Source organism: Cetorhinus maximus, chromosome 7 (genome assembly GCF_964194155.1).
Source record: "Cetorhinus maximus chromosome 7, sCetMax3.hap1.1, whole genome shotgun sequence".
NCBI lineage: Eukaryota > Metazoa > Chordata > Chondrichthyes > Lamniformes > Cetorhinidae > Cetorhinus > Cetorhinus maximus.
The window spans coordinates 50133740-50152726 of NC_135885.1; the positions used below are offsets into that span (position 1 = coordinate 50133740).

The following is an 18987-nucleotide window of genomic DNA, read 5'->3' on the forward strand; positions in this document are numbered from 1 at the left end:
TAAAAAAGAGGCTTCAGCCATGGCTAAGATCTATTGGTTAATCTAATGGAAATACAAGAGTGATGTGCTTCAACTGCATTTAAAAAGGTAATAAAATTGACAGCATGTTCATGTCAGTATGGCATGATTTATTTAGATCTTGGATGGATCTTTTCAACAACATTATGCATTTACCACAGAGCAAAGAAGATATCTAACAAGCCAACCTTTGTAAGTGATGCAAAATCTGCTATTTATGAGTATTACCTACTTCAAAAATAACTGTCATACAAACGTCTTTGTTCAATGCATATACTTGCATATATGCACCCGTGAGATTTAATGTGGAAGAGGGGATCTGAACTACACATTCTTTCCTGTATCATATTGGTACGGCAAAACTGAAAACTTACTCAAAGGCTTTAAAACAGTTGACATGAGCCAAGATTTACATAAGGTGACATAGATCACAAAACTGATGTCAAATAATTTAACAAAAAGAGCAAAACATATAAACCTGAAATTTAGCCACACAGCTAGAGCTGCAGAAGTTGTACAGTTTTCCATCAGGCATTGTGGCTTGATATTGAGGTAAAGCGCTTCTTTTACAGAAGTGGCAAGAACCCATACCTAAAACAAAATGGAAAAATCTGCTGTGAGATTTCAAGGTGCAACATGGTGACCTCAGTGCAAATACTCGAAAAATCATAATCATAGCATTAAGCTTCTACCAAATGTGAGCCCATTTCTACCTCAAGTAACTTCTGGCAATAATTTGCCAGCTAGAACATCAGTTCACTGTCAGAAATAAAAAGGCTAGAAAGCTGAGAGCAGTAGATTGACCAGGGAAAGGTACCAAGGAATTCTGGGAAACTGGTTCAGTTGGCTACAATATGCTAAACAGGGAAGAACTGGTTTACAAAACATGATGAGATGCAGCATATTCTGCAAGAGGTGGATCTGAGATCATGGTCAGAAGAGTTGGTGGCAAGAGGCAAGTACAGCATACTAGCTAAGATTAGAGAAAACATGGAAAACTGGGAGGTAAGCTTGGAACAACAAGCAGTATCATGTTATCTGAGCAGACCAGGGATCACAGGTGAGCCTAATCCTGATTCCACCAGGGTTGTCCAACATTTTGTCGAAGTGGGCCATTTAGCTGTTTTCATACAGAACCGAAGAGGATAAACGATTGCAGTACAAAACCCAAAACCTAAAATTCAAAGAATACTTCAGTTTGAAATTTTCAATTATACGGAATTGATTAAAAAAACTCCACATAAGGATTTGTGTAACTTGAGATACTTTTTGGGCCATTTCACAGAAACAATTTGTTTATAGATCAAAATATATCATGTTTGGCTATATTAGTCCTTTTCAAATTGATAGCACATTTATCAACATCCTTTAAATGTGCATTTAAATAATTTATCTGTTTTGTGCTGATCCATAAAATTCTAACAGGCAAGCCTAATTACCTGCGAAGTACAAGCACAATTATACAAGCAAAATTAGACTTAGGACAGAATCGCCCCAGATTTGCACTAAGTGCAGCAGCGGATGGGAAAAAGAATGTTTTACCCACCGGCTGCAATGGCTGCTTTTCACGCCATATCAACCCAATCCCACGTCATTAATCATGCATTCCTGAGAAACACGCTATTTCAATGGCAGCGGGCTCTCATTCATCCGCCACACCGTCACCTCGCTGCCTCCTCACACCAGGTGCTATAAAGTGCAGCCGTGGGCACACCGCTCAGTGTTTCCAGACCGGGACTGCTGCACAGAAGACATGGCCTGAAAGGCAAGACGACTGTAGCCCCCCCCGATTTAGTGACGCGTCCCTGAAACGCCTTTTCGACCCTGTGGAGGCTTGCCGTGGTGTCCTCTACCCCCGCTCTGGGCAAAGGCCAGCAAACAAGGTCACCAATCCTGCACGGGAAGCAGTGGCAGTGGTGGTCAGTGCCAACACCTTGCAAAAGAGGACAGCTACTCAGAATGGGATCATCCGTTCTGACAGGGTAAGTCACTCTTCTCAGCACTCTCAACTCTCACACTCACAAACCCATCACACATCCACAGGGATTTCACAAAGGACAATACCACTAACACACACCCTCATCAGGCTCATATTCTCTCGAGCTCGCGTCCTCATCCCATCCATGGCTCCACTCAACACACAAATATTCCATGCAGTGCCATGTGTCCTGCTCACACTCTCTTCATCTGTTTTCATGCAGGAGAAGCTGGCTCAAAGCAGCAGGGAGAGGTCCCAGGCCAGGGGTAGAGCGGCCGACGTTAGGCCCCTGCAACAGGGGCAGGCAAGTTCAGTCGAGCTCCCCGGCACTGAGAATGCTGGGGCACAGGAATTTAGGAGGTCCGAGCCAGATGACGAGCCGCTAGATTCGGCCTTCCAACTCATCGTGGAGAGTCAGCAGGAGGCAGGGGAAACTCACACAGAGCTGTTGGAAGCCCTTAACAGAGTGGCTCGCAAGTCCGAGGAGTGTATCCACCTGCTCTCTGATTAAGTGGTACCCTCATGTGCGTGTATCAGGTCTCCATTTGTAAGGATGGCGGATGCCATGGAGACCCTGGTCCAGCAGAACGCAGAGATGCGCGCAGACCCGCATTCTATCGTGGTAGCCATGGGTGACTTCCTGCAGTGGCAAAGCAAGAGGGAAACGAGCACCTAGACATCTCCCCATGTGCTCCTTCCCCTCAAAGGTCTCAGACTGAGCTGACCTGTATTCTGCCAGTAACACCTACTCTGGACCCACAACCGTTGCCACTCCCTTTGCCTTTTGTTACATGACATCTTTGGTATTTAATCTCTGCCCTTGGCCCATTCCTGACCTTTCTTTTTGTTCTATCTGCCCCTCCCCCTTTTTCAACAGCATAATACTCATCACATTTCTACCTCTTCTGTTCCAACGAAGAGTCATATTGGATTTGAATGGTTAACTCTGTTTCTCTCTCCACAGATACTGCCAGACCTGTTGAGATTTTCCAGCACTTTCTGTTTTTATTTTGGATCTCCAGCACACGTATTATTTTTAAAAATTTTATGTTTGTAGTGGAGTTCCCCAGGGGTCAGTGTCGGGGTTCTTGCCTTTCCTGATATATATCAATGACCTAGACCTTGTTGTACAGGGCATAATTTCAAAGTCTGCAGATGATACAAAACTTTGGAAGCATTGTGAACTGCGAGGAGGATAGTGTAGAACGTCAGCAAGGACATAGAGAAGTTGGCGGATTGGGTGGACAGATGGCAGATGAAATTCAATGTGGAGAAGTGTGAATGGATTAACTTTGGTAGGAAGAACATGGAGAGTCAAGATAAAATAAAGGGCACAATTCTAAGGGGGTACAGGAGCAGAGGGACCTGGGTGTATATGTTCATAAATCATTAAAGATGGCAGGACAGTTTGAGAGAGCTGTTAATAAAGCATACAGTATACTATGCTTTATTAATGGGGCATAGAATAGAAGAGCAAGGAGGTTATGTTGAACTACTATAGGACACAAGTTCGGCCTCAGCTGGAGTATTGCATCTAGTTCTGAGTGTTGTATTTTAGGAAGGATGTGAAAGCATTGGAAAGAGTGCAGAAAAGATTCACGAGAAAGATTCCAGAGATGAGGAACTTCATTATGAAGATAGATTGGAAAAGTTAGGATGTTTTTCCGAGGAGAAAAGAAGGCCGAGAGGAGATCTGATAGCAGTATTCAAAATCATGAGGGGTCTTGACAGAACAGATAGGGAGTAACTGTTCCCACTTGTGAAAGGACCGAGAATGAGAGGGCACAGGTTTAAATCAATTAGCAAAAGAAGCCAAAACATGAGGAAATTTTTTTTTTTACGCAGCGAGTGGTTATGGTGTAGAATGCACTGTCTGCAAAGACTGGTGGATTGTATCAAACAGCATGTGTCTTCCACTGTTCACAACGGGCAAGATACAGACAACCAGCCCGTGCTTGCAAAGCTCAAAAAAAAAGTGTCCAACATTAGATGTGATTCCGTGACTGGACAACATTTGCTAAATAATCCTCGTTGTGCTAAGAATTACACTGACAACCAATTTAAAATTGTCAGTGGGGCTCGCAGTGTGGTGCATTTACGTGTATTGGAAGCTAAATATATTAATATACAGGGCCCTGTTCTTTGCAGACAGAAAGAACATATACACGCATTGCACCTATTTCAGTTAAACAAAATAAGTGATAGCCATTCGCTGGTTCATTCGTCAGGACAATGCCTTGACTAATCAGAGTCAAGCTGCCTGGCTTAAATTTCAAACAAGGCTTGGCAGTTAAGTGTTAGCAACCATCAACTGGTACATTCTCCATGGCAACACCTCTATCAATCAGAGTCCACTTGCCAGTCAATCAGTACTCTCTTCTCATACAGTATAAATTGTTGTTCCCTTTACATTTGGTATCCTTGCGAATTGTCCAATGAACTTAAGACAAAAAGCTTCGACAAAAATGTCTCTTTATTCAGCAATGCTCAAGTTCTGTACTACCAAACGACTATATTTCACAATAGTCAGATACATTAACAAGACAAATAATTTATTAAATCTGCCTGATAGGAACTACAGAAATAAATTAAAAGACTCTACAACCTTATCCAGCATGAATAGGTAATACAAAGACGACACAGAGTTGTGGTTTTACCTGTTGGCTTTGGGCATCTTGTTTTGTGTACGGACATGCAAGCAACTGAACAGTATGCTTCAATATTCCGACCAGCTTCTACACGTTGAGTCATGTCAAAGCTTCTACACGGAGTTCTACATGCTGTGCAGGGAATTATTTTGCTGCATTTCTAAAGGCAAGGTAAAAATATTAAGTTGAAGTGGCAAAGTAAAGTCTCAAAATCTACCAGTGTATTTTTTTAAAGTTTAGTACTGAAACTCCATCTCTAGCAATTACTGACCAAAATTACATAGAGGCATAAAAAATTCTAACTGCGAAGGTATACTTTAGGATAGCTATGAAGCAACTAGAAAGATTAACATTTTGACGCTACTTAATTCTGCATGTGAGTGGCAATTTGCTATTTCTAACTGTAAGGAATGAAAATATATTTCAAAAAAGATTTTGATGACTCAATGAAGGTGTGGCACTGAACCACACAGATCAGGAAGAGCAAGAATTTAATCCTTGTTTGTGAATAAGCCAGCTTGACTCAGTCAGATCAGCACTAAGAAAGCCACATCTAGCCTATAGCGCTGTGACTGGAAGTGCGGAACATTTCAGACAGGGCAGAACTGAGGGTTTCCCACACTAGCTCCCAAATGAAGGGCTATAATGTTTCTGTCAAGCTTGGCTTTGCAACTTGTGAAAGCACATAGATTTCCTGGAATACAATCCATTCTTGGTTCAGCAATGTAAAGCTCAGAAAAATGGGAGGTGAGTAAGGAATTAAGGAAGGGAGAAAGAGGGCAGCAAAATAACAGGATCCTTGCTTTTGATCGCTATCCTAGGATCTCTTACATAAAGTAAATGTGATGCTTATGAATAGCAGGTAGGCTCAGCTGTGGTGCCAATATTCAGTTCCTGGGATCTAGCATGACAAACAGTCTCTTGGGTAAAGTACTGGAGGGCTGCCAGCATCTTTGAAACTACGTCCTCTGGAGAGAGCAGGAACATAAACAACACTGTCAAAAGAATCAAATTGGCAAAGGAGAAAGATGTGTTTGTAACTTTCTTCAAATGAAGTTCTTGAGTGGATGTTAGGGACTGCAAAAAGTAAGTCAAAGCTAACTTAATTGCCAAGTTTTCCTCCCTTCTGCATGGGTTGGAGGGAGAGGGATTGAAACAAGTATCTAGCCTGAAGCTAGTGCCTCCATACACACAAGTTTAAGAATTTGTTGAAAAAAATGTTTTATCTTTATAAGGAACAACACAGCAATTCATAATTGATCAAAGCTTGGGGTAGTATTTTGATGCCGATGAAGTAGTCACTAGAGGCCTCAGTCACTTATTTTAATCAGTTGAATGTAATCATACTGCCACTTGTCCAATTGTTTTTAAGGCTATAAAAACTGAAGATTTTCCAGATTAAAAATTTGGCAGATGTGTTGAATTCTTCTGCAAGTATTTACCAAAACATGTAGCTTGGTTTATACACCTGTAAGCATAAGCTACTTGTAATTTGTTCTAGAATTTGAACCACAAGGGATTATTGGACATGTTCATCAGTTCAATAGACACAAAGCAGTGAACAAATTACCTGTTTAAAATCATTGAGGCATCTGGGACTACAGAATCTTTTGTGATGGCCATCATGGAAAAGAAAGTGATTTCCAGATCCTTTATTATAACAGTATATCCCACACTGATCACAGCAGTTCATTACAAGTCCATTGGCTTGTCTATATTTGTTGAAACAAACATCACTGCAAAGTTTGTGGACGAAATTTTTAAAGCTTACTTCATGTCGAATCTAAAAAAGAAATGTGGATTAACATCATCTAGGTTGCACGCTTGGACTTGTAAATTATCTGCCAGGTTTTGTATGCCCTTTTTAACAGTTATTTTCTAAGTTTGCGTTCAAATAATGGGCAAAGGTCCTTTAAGAAATAAAAATTATGTGATTGCAGCAAACTGCTCTATATTCTCCCCAATTCTCTGGTCCCAGGCTGTGAACCAAGTGCAATAAATAGAGGAAGTGTACAACCAGTCCAAGACCCAGCCAATCATGTTAAACTAGGTGTTAGGACACAAAGCATAGCATAATTCTCAAATATTCCTTTCTCCATCCAGCAGCACAATTCATGTGCATAACTTGGCAACAGTGGGGGAAAAAATAGAAACTCCCTTAAAATGGTTTACATTCAATATTTAAAAGCTCAACCGCGAATGGGTCAGAGTTGATAACAAAGATTTAGGTAACTATTTATTGCTGTTTGTTTGTTGTTCTTCAGCTGCTGGTTCCAATAACATATTTTATCATTGGGTCTTCCTACCTTCCACCGAACTGTTGCTTAGCTTACTGAATAGAAAACGGATACTGCAGTGATAAAAAATAATATGACTAGCCCAGCACATTCGCAGAATGTTGCTCTCCAGAAGACCAAATGCTCATCACAAAAGTAAATAAGCACACATCGCTTAGGCTGCTTTCTCTTTCCAAAACTCAGTCTGCATTGAATGACCATCTTATGACCATCATCCGATTATTGAGATTAAACAATCTTGGTGCTCACTCCAAAACATTCTTTATTATTTTATTAAGAAAATTATTTTGTTGGGACGGGAGGAATGCGCAGTTTATCTAGCCCCACTGCTCCATAGGTCGTACCATCATTTAATTCACTTACTAAATTGGCCAATTATTTACCTTCGCTACTGTCAGACCCAAATTAAAGGAGACTTTAACCAGGTTTCTTTCTATAAACTCAAAATGATTGATTTATTATAAACCAAAACTTCTTTTTAAAACAAGTTGAAAGAACTGGATACCACACAATTTGTAACCTGGAAGTGTAACCATCCATCCCTTTTAAAATTCCCCTGCACACACACACATACAAAAAAAGGACAAACAAATAGGGTCTCTGCAGAGATGGGCAGTTGAAGAAAAAACTTTATAAAAATGATAAAGTTCACAGGGTTTTGATGCTGTTGATCTGGTGCTCCCTCGTGCGAGGATGGGTCACTAATCTCAATAGATGTCTGGAGTTTCTCACCAACAGAGTTTCAGTGTGGAGAGAAATAGAGCCAGATCAATCCTCCTTGTCTTAGCCTCTCAGGTTTCCAAATACAGACAAGTTGCACTGAGATGAGGATTCCTAGCTGGGTACTGATAATCTCACTGTATTTAGCAAGGCAAGGAGTGCGCAAGATGGGCAGCTTTACCCCTTCTCAGTTCATTCCTAACTGAGTTCAACTCAACAAGTTCAAAACATAAAGCTCCTCCGTCAGATGATTTCCAGTAAATCACCAGGTCTTTGCCTTTAAAACATTTTCTTCCCATCAATTAAAGTAATTGCAGTTTAAGTAGACAAATATTTCTCCTCCACAATTGCCATGATGATCATTTAGCTGACATCATTGTGATTTCTTGGAAAAGGCATGCTTGCTCCAATCCAAGACGATCTTATTACATTTTTTAAAATATCCAGTTCAGCATCCAAATGCCCAAATAATGCAATGTCCTTCCAAATTAAAAAAAATATAGTTCCTGTAGATATGGTTCCAACATTTCTCCACCCCTGAGAAATGAAACGCCATTTCCAAATGTGTTTCAAGTCACAGGGAAAACATATACAATATATAAAACAAAATTCAGACATGCACTCACTCAGTCATTCACTCCTTATACAGAATCTGTACAGTTTTCTCCGATTTTCTCGATTTCCAGATGATTCTACAAAATTACATTCTTGATAACGTATCAGCATTTATATTATTCTTCCCAGCAATATGAACAATCTTCAAGTTTTAAAGCAGTATTAACAAGCTCCATCGAACAGTCTGTCATTGAGTCTTAAATTTTTTCACAAAAGCCAAGGGATTATGGTCGGCATATAGTAGTATTTCTTTGCAGCCATGACGGATACGTCTCAAAATGTTTCAGACCCAGTAACAATCCCAGGGTTTTCTTTTCTACCAGAGTATCTCTTTTAATGCTGATTTAATTTTTTTTAGAAAGTACCCCATTGCCTTCTCTATGCCCGATTCATCTTCTTGCAATAACACCGCACCTACTGCCAAGTCACTAGTATTGATTGCCACCTTGAAGGGTTTATTGAAAATGGGCTGGCTAACACTGGTTCATTAGTTAGGATCGCCTTCAGCTTCTCAAAAGTTGTCCAGCACTCTCTTGAACGTAACACCTTTGCCTTTTTCAAAAAATCTGTTTGTGCAGCAGCTATTGTGCTGAAGTTTGGCATTAACTTACGATAAAAGCCACACATTCCTAAAAATCTCATTATTTCCTTTTTAGTTTTAGTGACAGAGAATTCAGTCAAAGCCTGTACTTTCGCTGTTCTTGGCCACACTTGCCCCAGCCCGATGAAATGCCTAGATAAGTTACTCATGCTTTCGTGAACTTACTCTTGGCAAGGTTCATTACCAGATCTGCCAACTGTAATTGTTTAAATAGGGCTTCCAATTGTTTTAGATGATCTTTCCAGGTGTTGTTGTAAATCAATACATCATCCAAGTAAACTACACAATTAGGAACACTAGCTGCAAGTTTATTCATTAGTTATTGGAAACTAGCTGGAGCATTTTTAGCACGAGTGGCATTACTCAGCATTGGTACAGCCCGTTCGGCATGACGAAAACCGATATCTCCTTAGCTTGCAATGTTAAAGGTACTTGCCAGTATCCTTTCAATAAATCTATTTTAGTAAGGAAAGTGGCCAAACCTGTCAATACAATCTTCCAAACAAGGGATTGGGTAGGAATCAGTTTTTGTTATTGCATTCACCTTTCTATAATCTATGCAGAATCTGGTTGACCCATCATGTATTGGCACTAACACTACAGGAAAACTCCAACTGCGTTAACTAGGTTCATTTAGATGATTTTCTAACATATATTGAATTTCTGCTTCCACTTGAGCTTGTTTCTCTGGACTTGAAACAATTAAGATGTTAATTAAGATTAAACGCAGACTGGGCGACCGCTTTGCAGAACACCTGCGGTCTGTCCACAAGAATGACCCAGACCTCCCTGTCGCTTGCCATTTAACACTCCACCCTGCTCTCTTGCCCACATGTCTGTCCTTGGCTTGCTGCATTGTTCCAGTGAAACTCAAAACAAACTGGAGGAACAGCACCTCATCTTCCGACTAGGCACTTTACAGCCTTCCGGACTGAATACTGAGTTCAACAACTTTAGATCTTGAACTCCCTCCTCCATCCCCACCCCCTTTCCGTTTCTTCCCCCTCCCTTTTGTATTTTCCAATAATTTATATAGATTTTTCTTTTCCCACCTATTTCCATTATTTTAAAATCTATACCTTTTATGCCCTTTTAGTCTTATTTCACCCCACCCCCCATTAGAGCTATCTGTACCTTGCGTGTCCTGCCATCCATTCTTAATTAGCACATTCTTTTAGATAATATCACCACCTTCAACACCTCTTTGTTCTTTTGTCTGTGACATCTTTTGATTATCTGCTCCTATCACTGCTTGCTTGTCCCTACAACCACCCCCCCCACTTCTCTCCCCCCACCCCCCCATCTTAAACCAGCTTATATTTCACCCCTCTCCTATTTTTACTTAGTTCTGTTGAAGGGTCATGAGGACTCGAAACGTCAACTTTGTTCTTCTCCGCCGATGCTGCCAGACCTGCTGAGTTTTTCCAGGTATTTGTGTTTTTGTTTTGGATTTCCAGCATCCGCAGTTTCTTGTTTTTATCTCTGTGTTTAATTGACTGCCACTTCTCTTCAAGAAATGCCTACCTTGAAGAAGTATTGCTCTTCTCTCCAACAGGATTTCCGTATCTCTCTTTTGCCTTATTCACCTTCATTGCTTTCCATTTCTCTCCTGGTGTTTGACAAGGTGTTTACTAAAACCCGCTTTCACAGCCATATTTCCTTTCTCAGTGACTGTCTCCGTCTCCAACTTACCCCACGTGGATTTCAACTGAAATTCCATCCCTCATGTTTCGAACCCACCCAGGATTACAGGTATCTCCGGGACATAAAACGTTTCTCGGACTGCTGTTCCCGTCGCATTCTGAGATCCACACTCAGTGCCATGCGCTGTCATATGAACACACTCGACCTCTCCCTCCAGCAGCACCGCCACACCCTTTTTCAAAGCTGCGCGTGCCCCCAGTTTCATTTTATTCTTCGTCTCATCTGACGCCTCAACAAGAAACTTTTTCTCTTTCTCTCAAGTGCTAAGGAACGCAAGCTCCAACAACTCATCGACACCAACATCCATCTAGGACCCTCCACCCCTGCCTGTCCCTCCATCTTCCAATCCCAGCCCCGGCCATGTATTCACTATACCCCTTGACCTTCCCCTCTCCCACGCTGAACGTTCAGTGCTCAGCAAAGGACTTAGTTTCATACCCTTAAGCCCTCATCTCAATGAATTTCGGGCTCGGCACGATGCTGAACTCTTCTTCCGCCGCCTTCGTCTCCGTGCTCACTTCTTTGGGCAGGAGTCCTCTCCCCGTTCAACGGATCCTTTTACCCACCTCCAATATTCTCCTTCCACCTGGACCCCTCCCTCTGGAATCTTACCTTCTCTTGATCTTTTCATTGAGAACTGTCGATGTGACATTAGTCGTCTCAATTTCTCTGCTCCTCTCACCCATTCTAACCTGTCTCTCTCTGAACTTACTGCACTCCGTTCTCTCAGGTCCAATCCTAACATTGTCATCAAACCCGCTGACAAGGGTGGTGCTGTTGTTGTCTGGCGCAATGACCTCTACCTCACAGAGGCTGAGTGTCAACTTGCAGACACTTCCTCCTACCTCTCCCTGGACCATGACCCCACCACTGAACATCAAGCCATTGTTTCCAGGACTGTCACTGACCTCATCTCCTCTGGAGATCTTCCTCCCACAGCTTCCAACCTGATAGTCACCCAACCTCGGACGGCCCGCTTCTACCTCCTACCCAAAATCCACAAACAGGACTGTCCCGGCAGACCGATCGTGTCAGCCTGTTCCTGCCCCACGGAACTCATTTCTCATTATCTTGACTCCCTTCTCTCTCCCCTTGTCCAGTCCCTTCCCACCTACATCCGTGATTCCTCTGACACCTTACGTCACATCAACAATTTCCAGTTCCCTGGCCCCAACCGCCTCCTCTTCACCATGGACGTCCAATCCCTCTACACCTCCATCCCCCACCAGGATGGTCTGAGGGCTCTCAGCTTCTTCCTCGAACAGAGGCCCGAACAATCCCCATCCACCACTACTCTCCTTCGTCTGGCTGAACTTGTTCTCACACTGAACAATTTCTCCTTTAACTCCTCTCACTTCCTCCAAATAAAAGGTGTGGCTATGTGTACCTGCATGGGCCCCAGCTATGCCTGTCTCTTTATGGGGTATGTGGAACATTCCTTGTTTCAGTCCTACTCCAGCCCCCTCCCACAACTCTTTCTCCGGTACATCGATGATTACTTCGGTGCTGCTTCATGCTCTCGTCGGGACCTGGAAAAATTTATTAATTTTGCTTCCAATCTCCACCCCTCCATCATTTTCACATGGTCCATCTCTGACACTTCCCTTCCCTTCCTTGACCTCTCTGTCTCAATTTCTGGTGATAGACTGTCCACCAATATCCATTACAAGCCTACCGACTCCCACAGCTACCTCGACTACAGCTCCACACACCCCGCTTCCTGTAAGGACTCCATCCCATTCTCTCAGTTCCTTCGCCTCCGTCGCATCTGTTCTGATGATGCTACCTTCAAAAACAGTTCCTCTGACATGTCCTCCTTCTTCCTTAACCGAGGTTTTCCACCCACGGTCGTTGACAGGGCCCTCAACCGTGTCCGGCCCATCTCCTGCGCATCCGCCCTCATGCCTTCTCCTCCCTCCCAGAAACATGATAGGGTCCCCTTTGTCCTCACTTACCATCCCACCAGCCTCCGCATTCAAAGGATCATCCTCCGCCATTTCCGCCAACTCCAGCATGATGCCACCACCAAACACATCTTCCCTTCACCCCCCCCAGCGGCATTCCGCAGGGATCGTTCCCTCCGTGACACCCTGGTCCACTCCTCCATCACCCCCTACTCCTCAACCCCCACCTACGGCACCTCCCCATGCATACGCAAAATATGCAACACCTGCCCCTTCACTTCCTCTCTCCTCACCGTCCAAGGGTCCAAACACTCCTTTCAAGTGAAGCAGCATTTCACTTGCATTTCCCCCAACTTAGTCTACTGCATTCGTTGCTCCCAATACGGTCTCCTCTACATTGGAGAGACCAAATGCAGACTGGGCGACCGCTTTGCAGAACACCTTCGGTCTGTCCGCAAGAATGACCCAGACCTCCCTGTCGCTTGCCATTTTAACACTCCACCCTGCTCTCTTGCCCACATGTCTGTCCTTGGCTTGCTGCATAGTTCCAGTGAAGCTCAAAGCAAACTGGAGGAACAGCACCTCATCTTCCGACTAGGCACTTTACAGCCTTTCGGACTGAATATTAAGTTCAACAACTTTAGATCTTGAACTCCCTCCTCCATCCCCACCCCCTTTCTGTTTCTTCCCCCTCCCTTTTGTATTTTCCAATAATTTATATAGATTTTTCTTTTCCCACCTATTTCCATTATTTTAAAATCTATACCTTTTATGCCCTTTTAGTCTTATTTCACCCCACCCCCACTAGAGCTATCTGTACCTTGTGTGTCCTGCCATCCATTCTTAATTAGCACATTCTTTTAGATAATATCACCACCTTCAACACCTCTTTGTTCTTCTGTCTGTGACATCTTTTGATTATCTGCTCCTATCACTGCTTGCTTGTCCCTACAACCACCCCCCCCACTTCTCTCCCCCCACCCCCCCACCTTAAACCAGCTTATATTTCACCCCTCTCCTATTTTTACTTAGTTCTGTTGAAGGGTCATGAGGACTCGAAACGTCAACTTTGTTCTTCTCCGCCGATGCTGCCAGACCTGCTGAGTTTTTCCAAGTATTTGTGTTTTTGTTTTGGATTTCCAGCATCCGCAGTTTTTTGTTTTTATTACAATTAAGATGTTGTTTGATAAGGAGATTCCCCATCATCCACATCATACATGACTAAAGTTATACACCCTGGTTTATCCCTACAGATTCCTTTAAATTCTATAAGTAACCTTACTAGGATCCTCTCGCTGTCCTGCCTCTAAATACGAAAATATGGTGTCTAACTGTCCTGATATTTGAGTGTTAGCTAACTGGATAGTAGGAGGTTCAATTTGTGAACTGCCCAAGTCTTCTTCCGCCTCACTTTCGCTGTCTCTTCCGTCTTCCACTGTGCTTACAACTTGATATACCTGTTCCTTCTTATCTTCCTCCCTACGATGGTATTGTTTTAACATATCGATATGACACAGCCAATTCTTTTTCCTGTGATCTGTGGTGTCCATCAAATAATTCACTTTACCAACCCTCTTGATTACCTTGTATGGACTATTGAACTGTGCTTTCAGAGGTTCCCGTTGTAAAGGCAATAACACTAACACTTCACCCCTGGTTGTAATGTTCAGGTTGCAGCTTGCTTATCTGCCCATTCCTTCATCTGCAGGTCTGTGAGGAGGTCTCCACTTCCTCATTAGTATCCCATTTTTAATATAACAACATTCTGGAACTTACTCAGCTTCAGCTTGGACTGATTTTGCCATCTTACTTAACTCCAGATTGGCTTGTTAAGCCTCAACTACAGCAGATTTACTAAACATCTCTTTTGGATTATCCAAGTCTTTAAAGAAAGTTTCAGCTAACCAAATTTCTGTCTGTGGTATCACTTTGACCTCAGATGATGGACTTTGCTTAGCCATTGCTCGGGTCATCACACACGAAGGAAAAATTCCTGGAAACTTTTCCTGTAACTGCTCTGTCTCTTCTAATTTGGGATTTCAGTGCTTATAGGAGAAGCTACTAGCTTTGCTCCGGCTAAATCATTTTCCAGGAGTAAGTTAACTCCATTATATGAGTAACTCTGAACAACCTCTACCATCACTGTCCCAGACATTAGGCCACACTCCAACTGCAGCCGGTACAAAGGTACAGGTATATACTCCCCGCCAATACTATTTATTAAAACTTTGGCTTTTAACGTGCTTTCTGGGGGAAAAGTTACGCATTTAACTTTTTTGTCTTGATAAAAATTCTTTATAACTCTTATGTATCTTACTCACCTTTCCCGAACTCTTAGCAGTGTTCACACTCGGTTTTACAGCTGTTTTAACACTATTACTTGAGCTGTAGCATTTTTAGTCAAGGCTTCCTTTCCTGAATCACCTTTACGTACCCCAATAAGTCCCATAAATTTCCTGCACAACTTCCAGCAACCTGCACAAACGTGCCCCACCTTGTTACAATGGAAACACTTAGGCCTATGAATATCACTTCCAGCCTCAGCAACTTACTTTCCGGTCTGAGGAGAAAATCCCAGAGCATTCCCAGCTTTTCCTACTCTTCCCTGGCTACTTGCCTTCCTTTCATCTTTCCACGTTTTATCCTTCTCCGGTTTGTGGGGGGTGATGGACAAAGGGTTTGGGTTTATGGACCAACTCATAATCACTAGCCATCTCCGCTGCCTGTCTAGCTGTTGCAACCTTCTGGTCTTCAACATGGGTTCTAACTACTGGAGGAAGTGAATTTTAAAATTCTTTCAGGAGAATTATTTCCAAGAGTTTCATATGTTGCAGCTACCCTTATTGCCCATATCCAACAGCCAAAATTGTTTTCCTTTACCCTCTCAAATTCAATATAGATCTGCCCAGGCTATTTCCTTATGTTTTGACATTTCTGCCTGTATGCCTCAGGGAAAACTCATAAGCACTAAGAATAGCCTTTTTTACTGCATCATAATCCACAGAAACTTCTTCTGAAAGTGATGCATAAACCTCATGAGCTCTACCCAAAAACCTACTTTGTAGGAGCAATGTCCAGTTTCTTTTGGCTACTTCATTTGCTTAGCTACCTGCTCATATAAATAAATAATGCCTCTACATCCCTTTCTTCAAACTTTGGAAGGGTTTGTACAAGTTTAAACATCTCTACTGGGCTTTGGGTTGGGGGTGTTTTTTTTAAAATTATCAGAACCTTCCCCAGGATCTGAGGTCTCTTTTTATAATTCCAGCCTTTTAAGTAGGTATTCCCTTCTCGTTCCTTCCTTGCTAACTTCTCTCTCTGAAGATCAAGTTCAAGCCTTTTCATTTCTCTTTATTTTCCCTTTTCCTCCAATTCAAGATTTTTCAGTTCCTTTTCATGTTCAAGTTGCTTTATTTGCAACCGACTCCTAGCTAACTCAATTGACTCACCCCCTTGAGAACGTGGTTTCTCTTGTATCCCTTCCAATTTCAAATACTGCACCATTACCTCAACTATGTTTGCTTTCCTTGCCCCCTACGGTTAAGTCTAACAGCATCTTATCTGCCAATTCCATTTGCTTAGTCTTGGTTACTTTTGTAAACCAGTCAGGGTTAAATCTTCCATCACTAGAAAAGCCTTAGCAACTTCCAAAGTCATTTTGGTTTACTGTGTATACAAAACCTGATACCTGTCCTTTTATCCTTTACCAATTATTATTCCGAGTCCAATCACCCGTTGTCTGCTTTTAAAAATCCTGCAATAGCCCCCAATCTATATTAGGACCAGGATAGGAGGAGTGCACAGTTTATCTAGCCCCACTACTCCACAGGTTGTACCATTAGGGTAAATGTTTAATTCACTTACCAAAATGACCAATGATTTACCTTCGCTACTGTTAGACCCAGGATAAAAGAGACTTTAACCAGGCTTCTTTCAATAAACTCAGTTATAAACAAGTTGCAACAACTGGTTAACACATAATTTGTAATCTGGAAGTATAACTAGCTATCCCTTTTAAAATTCCCCAGCACACGCATGCGCGCACACACAAACAGAGATGGGTGGTTGAAGGAAAATATAAAATGGATAAAGTTCACAGGGTTTTGGCGCTGTTGATCTGGTGCTCCCTAATGCGAGAACTGGTTGCTAGAACTAGAGCCAGATCAATCCTCCTTGTCTCAGCCTCTAGAGTTTCCAAATACAGACAAATTCCACTGAAATGAGGATTCCTAGCTGGGTACCTATAATCACACTGTATTTCAAGCAAGGCAAGGGGAGCACAACTGGGCAGCATTTCTCCTTCTCAGTTCATTCCCAACTGAGTTCAAAACAACAAGTTCAAAACATAAAGCTCCTCTTTCAGGCGATTTCCAATAAATCACCAGGCCTTCGCCTTTAAAACTGTTTTTTTCCATCAATTAAAGTGATTGCAGTTCAGATAGACAAATAGCACCCCTCCACAATTGCCATGTTGGTCATTTGGCTGACGTGTGATTTCTTAGAAAAATCATGCTTGCTCCAGTTCAAGATGAACATCTTTTTAAAAAAAATTCAGGTCAGCTCCCAAGTGTCCAAATAATGCAATGTCCTTCCAAATTTAAAAAAATATAGTTCTTATAGTTATGGTTCCAACAATTTGCACTAATAATGCATATCACATCTCTTACAAGAAAATAAGAAATACAAGCAGGAATAATCCCTGTAGCCCCTTAAGCCTGCTTTGCCATTTAATAAGATCATGGCTGACCATCTACCTCAACTCTACCTCTGATAAAAAGTCATTGACCTGAAGTTTCTCTTGACATGCTGCCTGGCCTACTGAATATATCCAGCATTTTCTGTTTTGCTTTCACCTTTCTACGCTTTTGAATCATCACTGCACCCCTCTAAGGCAAGTATACCCTTCGTTAGGTAAGATCAAAACTGTACACAATGCTCCAGGATGTGTTCTCACTAAGGCCCTATATAATGAAACTGATAATTCTTCACTCTTAACTCCAATCCATTTGTAACAGCCAACATACCATTTGCTTTCCTAAATGTGTACTTGTTAACTTTCAGCAATTTGTGTACAAGGACAAGAATGTTTCTCTGTAAAATTATTCCTAGTCATTCACCATTTAAAAAATATTGTTGTTCCATTTTACCTACTAAAGCGGATAACGTCACACCTCCACATTATATTCCATCTGCCATGTTCTTACCCATGTACTTAATGTGTCCATATCCTTTCACAGCCTCTTTGCCTCCTCCTCAAAGGTTTCTTTCCCACCCAACTTTGTATTGTCAGCAAACTTGGATACATTACACTTGATTCCCTCACCATTGATTATGGATATAAACAGCTGAAGCCCAAAGCACTATTCCTTGCAACATTCTACTAGTTACGGTCTGAAATTCTGTAAATGACCGTTATAATTCTACTTTCTTTAAGTCCCACATTTTCACTCGAACCTTCGTTCCTCATTATTTCGGGAATTTTTTTTGTGTCTTCTACTGTGAAGAAAGATACAAAGTGTTAGTTTAATGACTCTGCCGTTTTCTTAATCCCATTTTAATTTCTCCTGTCTCTGTCTCTAAGGGGCCCACATTTACTTTTGCTAATTGCTTCCTTTTTGCATACCTGCGGAAGCAGTTACGATCTATTTTTATTTCTCTTGCTAGTTTACTCTCATTCTCTATTCTATTATGAATTTCTTGGTCATCCTTTGCTGAACTCTAGAATCCTCAGGATAACAACTCTTAATGGCAACATTTCAAGCCCTTACTTTTAAACTATTGTTAAGAAATAGGAGCTGGTGTAGCACATTTGCTCCTACTAACCTGCTCCACCATTCAACAAGATCATGGCTGATCATCTACCACAACTTCATCTTCCTGCACTACCACCATATACCTTAATTCCCTTTTACTCAAAATAACTATCAACCTTCTCTTGTTAGTCAGAGTTGGACCACTTTTGCTGCGGGGGTTTTAATTGCTTGAAGTTCATTGTTTTAGTTCATTGAGAATTCAGAATTATTTCTCTAAATATTTACCATTGCTCATCTACCCATTGCTCATCTACCATCAGATCTTTAAATCTAGTTTCCCAACCTACCTTAGCTAACTCGTCCCTCATGCCAATGTAACATACTTTATTCAGATTTAGGGCCTTAGTTTCGGTCTTAAATAAATCACTCTCAAACTCAATATTAAATTATATTATGACCACTTTTCTCCAGAGGTTCCTCTACTACAAGTTTATTAATTAACCCTGTTTAATCGCACAATACAAAATCTAAAATAGCCTGTTCCCTAATTGGTTCCTTGACATACTGACCTAGAAAACAATCTAGAATGCGTTCCAAGAACATAGCCTAAACACTACTACTGTAAATTTAGTTTGCTGTAGTGGTTGTTACTTGATTACTTGTTACATGCACCTCTAGTTTCCTGATTTTTATTTCACCTAACACTACAACTATTGTTAGGCGCCCTTTAAATTACTTCTAGTTGTTTG

General features: G+C 41.7%; 1 protein-coding gene across 5 annotated transcripts in view; it reads right to left on the reverse strand.

Annotated features, from left to right (window-relative positions):
• The window catches only part of zmym2 (zinc finger, MYM-type 2), a 160372-nt gene that overhangs the window by 79194 nt on the left and 62191 nt on the right, over positions 1–18987 (reverse strand). For 4 of the 5 annotated variants that reach the window (XR_013577108.1, XR_013577107.1, XM_078545482.1 and 1 more), the window contains exons 7-9: positions 6215–6427; positions 4654–4804; positions 497–609 (exon numbers count right to left, since the gene is read on the reverse strand). Coding sequence is in view for 3 of the 5 variants with exons in the window: in XM_078545482.1 (XP_078401608.1) it covers positions 497–609; positions 4654–4804; positions 6215–6427 (477 nt within the window). In the remaining 2 variants the exon portion in view is untranslated. The remainder of the gene's footprint in view (positions 1–496; positions 610–4653; positions 4805–6214; positions 6428–18987) is intronic. The other variant, XM_078545484.1, reaches the window with a different exon arrangement.